Source organism: Mustela nivalis, assembly GCF_964662115.1.
Source record: "Mustela nivalis genome assembly, chromosome: 11".
NCBI lineage: Eukaryota > Metazoa > Chordata > Mammalia > Carnivora > Mustelidae > Mustela > Mustela nivalis.
The window spans coordinates 28773195-28779194 of record NC_139030.1 but is presented as its reverse complement, the minus strand read 5'-3'; the positions used below and the strand labels follow the sequence as shown (position 1 = coordinate 28779194).

Below are 6000 nucleotides of genomic sequence, written 5' to 3'. Positions count from 1 at the left end.
CTAGATCTGGTGCCAATTCACTGTGTTATCTTGTAACTTCTATCAGTTCTCAAGCAAAACTTTGAACTCAGTATTTTTCCAAACTTTGCAGCTTGAAGTAAATACTTTTCATTTAAACTAATTTCAGTCAACATAATAAAATAGGGAAAACATCACCCACTTAAAAACAGCTTAAATTGCATGTGCTTTGTCACTATAAACAAACAAGGTAAACATTGACAGAACTTCAGATTATTGTTGGGTTTAAAAAAATCTGTAGTTCAAAATAAAATTCTGCCTTTGGTCAACATTTTGGATGCAATTCAAAGTTTCTTATAAAATAAACATATTTTAAAGAGTGCTTTGAATTTCACTGTGTAATTTCTAGCCAACAGAAATTACAGTGGTCTCTTTAAGGTTTATTATATGTCAGATCAATAGCCATTATGCAGGGCTAACAACCCTCAAGATGCAATACCTTCCCTCTCCTTAACTCTTACTACTAGGGCAAGAAAAAAAAAAAAGAAAAAAAAAAAAAAAAACTTCTTATAGGTATCCCTTGAGGAAATCCTCTCAGAAAGTGAAACTTTCTTGTTTATTTCTTGTTTACTAATAAAAGTATTCTTTTCTGATAAACTGGGAAATTAGCCGAATTTTTGGCCAAGAAAGCGAAGTGTTCATTAAGGTAATCTTCATGAGAATTTTTCAGTAAGAGGGGGGATAGTTTTGCATTCTGCAAAATAACAAATTATTTTGAAGCATGAGCTTAAAATGAAAATGCCCCATCACAACAGATTGTAAATTTTTTTTTTCTGATGCTTTTAAAAGTGCCTCGATCATTTCTGCGACTACAATGTTAAAGTTAAGTATTTGCTATTTTATTTAAACATTTTTGAAAAATGAACATTCTGGAGCTTTGCAACATTATTAAGAAAAGCTGTCCATACTTTACCATGTTGTTACATGTGTTTATCTGCTGATTATAAAATGTGTTAAACAGTATTTTAAAAACAACAAAAAAAATGCAGAGCTGCGCTTTGATTAATTCAGTGAACAAAACATATGCTGTTGGTTCTGTTCAATGAAATTCATATATGATCAATAAAATCTTTTAAAAGAGCAACTTTGGCTTTAAGGCTTGTACTGCCGACCATGTTTCTCGTCCCAGCTAACTCAGGGCTCACACTGTTAACTTAGGCAAACAAAACCACTTTGTGGCTATGATAGTAATGTCTTTTTAATATTTTTTTTTTATCCCCGTTCTAAAATTCCTTTAGGTTGGAAGCTGTGTATTGTGGCTGTTACCCACTCTGTCCCAAAGATTTGGTTTATCCCGAAATATTTCCAGGTAGCTGCTTTACTGTACTTTCATCTTTGTGGAGATTTAATACATGATTCATGCTAAATTAGAAAGTTTGAAAATAAACTTAGGCAGGAGCAATTGTTTATTTGGCAAGTCAACATGTTAGTGTTAAGGAAAATTTTATGTGTTTTAATACATTAGAGTAAGCTTATATTTACCATCTGTTCTTTTAAGATAACAAAAAAGCAAGTTTTCAAATAGCATTCTTCATTGTTAGCATACACATCCCATAATGATGGATTTTTATAAGCAGGTCAGTGTTGCTGCAATTGCTTACAGATTTTTTTTAATGATATACACAGAGAAAAATCAAGGACTGGAAGTCACACCAAATTATTTAAACAATTGACTAGTTAATAATATGCAACTGTTGTTACAGGGTACATACGGCTATAGTACCAGTTCTTTGAAAAAAATTCTCATCACTAAATACATCACATATGCATTGTGTTACATTAGAATAATGTATTTTAATCACCCAAAGGAGATGTCTAAACAGCACAACTACACAGTCTTATTTAGCATTAAACATCCTTGTGAGCTGAGGTAACCTTATAAAATCATGCTTAAATAATGTAAAACACGAGGCAGCACAGAGCAATATGCATTTTTAATTAGTAAAGTGACTAATATCGAGTGTGTGCTTTGAGGTTTTTGTTTCATTAAAAATGTATCTGTTTTTCCTGCAGCTGAATATCTGTATTCTACACCTGAACAGCTTTCAAAAAGGCTCCAGAATTTCTGCAAGAGACCAGATATTGTAAGAAAACATCTTTATAAGGTAGATATTGAGGAGAGATTTACGTGGTATAAATGCCATATTGAAGTACAAAGAAAAATCTTTAAAAAAAAAACATTTAATTAACATACTAATGTTTAAAGGAAACATGCTAGGGAGGGATATTAGTTGTTACACTAACAAGGATTAATTAAACTGGATGCCAGTTGTATTAACCTAGGTCTTATGAAATACGTGCACTTAATGCACAGTACATGCTTTTTTTTTTTTAATTTATTGTTTTCTAAGATGACTGTCCTTTACATTTAGCCCCAAGAGGCTTATAAAAATGAACCTGGATTAATGTAACTCATTAGTTTAAAAGGAAGTAAAGGAAAGATTCCACAATTATACTAATGAGGATAAGCCTTTCTTCCCATCATAATGAAATCTTCAGGCCTCAAAAATTCAGGTGAATGACATTTGTGAAGTTTGGTGTTCATTTTTTGACTACTTTGAAAATGATTTTCAAGAACCAAATGTTTCCCTCGTCCAGTTTAATCAAATGACCTAAAAATCCTTGGTTTGTTCAGAATGAGACTGCCAGTCTCCTCCCTTGAATGGCAAAGGGAGAAATGGTTGAAACAGCATCATCATGAAGTCCCCTCATTCATGATCTCTTTTCTCTTGTTTGAATCAAGAATTTTACATTGTTGAAATCACAACACAAAGAGGCCCTGCTTGAAGTCTAAGTAATTGAACTGGGATAAATCTGCTTTACGACGTTGGAAGGTGGCTCTAGGCCATGAGTAATATACCTTTTTATATTCTTTGAATGTAGCATCTTCATTTTACATAAATTCAGTATAGTTTACAATCTAGCAGTTTTATAATCCAGTGTATTTTAATTTTCCCATGTTATGTATAACCTTCCTACATGAAATACAGCGTGCTTCCCCTTTTTTCCTCTCCTTTTCCTCTTCATGGCCTAAAATACATATTTACATAGTGATACATCAAAACAGGACTTTGTTTCTGCAGGAAACGGTTAAACTTCAAGAAAAAGGGAGAGAACCAAAAATGCAATTTAACACCCAATTTCAAGCTCATTATCTTTCATTGTCTATTAACTTGGCAATGGTTCAGAAGGTAGCTCATAATAGTTTAAAATGCTGACTGAACAGTTCCAGGCTCCAGTATTGCTCCTTGAGTCAATACGATTGTACCAAATATAGGGGAAGCTTCCCAGACAAAACAGCCTCCCAAGGTTTCCATCCACAGCTCCTGATTTTGGAAGTTCAGTTGTGGTCTGCTTTGTATAAAATGTTCCTCCAGTCGTTTTCCACGTCACTGGCCATCGGAAAGGGCAGACTGTGAAAATCAAAGAAACAGAATCAAAAGTATTTATGCAAATGGATTCCTTTTCTATCTATGACACAGAGATCTTTTCAGTGAGCTCACCATCAACTCGCTAATTTTGTTCTTCCCTCCTGGGGAATTTTGGGTGTAGTTTAGCTTGTTTTGTTTTTTGGGTTACTTTTTTTTTTTTCCAGTTTTATTGAGATAGAAGCGACAATGCAATGTCAGTTCACAACCTACTGCACAGTGACTTGACCTCCACATCTTGGGGAATGGTCACCCGCATCAGTTTAATTACCATCCGTCATCTCCTAGAGATACAAAAAAAAAAAAAGAAAGAAAGAAAATGTTTTTTCCTTGAAGTACTTAGAATGATATTTCCACCATCAAAACGTATTTAACTTTGCCTCAGTTTTTAACTTTGCTTCAGGTTAGGCCTCATTATCTGTTAGAATTTGTGGACAAATTTTTAACCATTTCAGAAGTTACTGCAACAAGTTGCCTTGAGTGACAAAAGAAAACAGACATGTGGTTGAAATATTTTAATACAGCTACTCCGTAACATGGCCATAAGTATTTATTTTACAAACAAATACTGGAAAAACACTGAAACAATGTCAGCTTAGTGGTAATGCTGTCACTCATTCCAGATTGTTCCTCGCCCAGCTTAAAGATCACCTATGCCTTAAATGTTATTTCCTATTACTGCTTTTTACATATGTTTTTGGTCTGTACATCCTAAAGTGCTCCATGTCAGAGTTTTAGAAATTAGAACTTTATACGTCAGCATGTGTAAGAATTCATATGTATGATTCTTTTTTTATGTCTTTTCTACTGTGGATTTTTTTCTTATAAATCTGTTACACACTTTCAGATGTGTCCTCATGTGTAAATCCTGATATTTTATCTAAAGATTAGTCTTAAAATTAATAAATTAGTCTAAGAATTATAAATAATCAAGCTTTAGGATGCATTTGTCAGGAGAAACTGATAAAAACCACAAAGAAGGGCCACAGATTTAGTTTGGTTACTGTAATGGGACTTAGAACCAAAACAGAAAAAGAATGCCTTCTAAAACTTTATCATTAAGAATATAATAAGCTATGGTATTTCCAGCCTTATGTTTTCTAAATATACACATTTTCAGGTAACCATTTGCTTTCACTAAATACAAGAAAATTATTCCCCCCAAGGCAGTATTTTCCTTACTTTTCTTATGCAATGGAAGAGTCTTTGTGTGTACAGTTAAAGAGAATGTTGGGGTTTTTTTTAGACTTATTCCATTGGACAGTGCTGTTTTGCTTTTATAAAACATATGCTTCTAAGATCTAAAAGGATAGAATGTCACTGAATTCTTTAATTTGCTCCTTTTACATTTTTACACCTTACTCTCTTTTTTTGTCAAAAGTTTACATTTTAAAATCATCTCAACTGCTTTTCACATAGGGTTCACTTTAGGATAGGATTTTTCATATGGATTCACACTTAGAAATTTAATGACTAGAATAAGGCTACTAACACTTGGCTTTCTTCTCACATGAGACATTATACTTTCAATATGAGTGAGAGTTTGGGGGCTATAACTTGAAGCAGGATTTGAAACAGAATGCTAGTAACTGAAAAGCAGAAACAGAATTGGATACTTTTTTTTTTCTTTAAGTGACTTTTTCTACTACAGAACACTGTTGCCGGTGACTTCTCACCTGAAATGGTTTCAGATTTGAAATGTTTAAATTCCTCACATGCATGCAAGTATGTTCTTCCTTACTCTTTCCCTCTCTCTCTCAATCTCTCTCTCACACAAACACACAAACATACACAAACTTTTCTTAAGATCTTTCTTAAGAGAAATCCAATGCATGCAGAAATTAAATGTTTCTTAATTATTTTAAGAATCTAAAACCATTTTTCTTAATTAAAAAAAAAAAAACTAAACATTTCTTTTAAAAGTTTACATCTAAGTTGAGTCATTCACTGCAGCCTTCTCGTACTTTCAGGACACTTCCTTTTCCGAATAGGTCAGACACATTGGCCACATACTTGTCACACAGATTAAAAATAGGTTTCATTTCATCCATGATAGAGAGCTTTCTGTGACTCCCAAACATAACTTAAACACACGGTTCTAGAAGTAACTGTAAAATAATTAGCCAAGTATTGACTTCTTACACCCACAATGCTTTTCCCTTTACAACCCAAATAAGTCTAATACCATGAAGTTGTATTTTTGCCTCATTTTTTACTATGTGAATTTACTTACTGAAAATTCCCAACAACTTTTTTGAGATCAATGCCTTGTGTTTTTACAGATTTCTCATCATTATATTTTAAAATGCTTTAGAGGAAAAAATTATGGACATTTACCTTGTTACCAGATTGAAAAGAGCACAGGGCACAAACAGGGCACTTGTGTAAAATAAATACAGAGAAATGGGGTAGATCTTCATTCCCATCTTATTTCTCATTCCCTTTTATTTACAAATTGTGCGATATTTTGTGTGCAAAAAGAGATACATTCTCTCTCGGACTTTCTGAGAGTGACCTGTAGTTTCTTGAGATTTTTCAGCTGATAGCTGCTGAT

General features: G+C 33.1%; 1 protein-coding gene across 15 annotated transcripts in view; it reads left to right on the top strand.

The window, feature by feature from the left end:
* The window catches only part of GTDC1 (glycosyltransferase like domain containing 1), a gene marked incomplete at its 3' end in the record, with an annotated part of 460833 nt that overhangs the window by 378302 nt on the left and 76531 nt on the right, over positions 1 to 6000 (top strand). For all 15 annotated transcript variants that reach the window (XM_082689513.1, XM_082689512.1, XM_082689518.1 and 12 more), the window contains 2 exons: positions 1257 to 1327; positions 2032 to 2123. In XM_082689513.1, coding sequence (XP_082545639.1) covers positions 1257 to 1327; positions 2032 to 2123 — 163 coding nt within the window. The remainder of the gene's footprint in view (positions 1 to 1256; positions 1328 to 2031; positions 2124 to 6000) is intronic.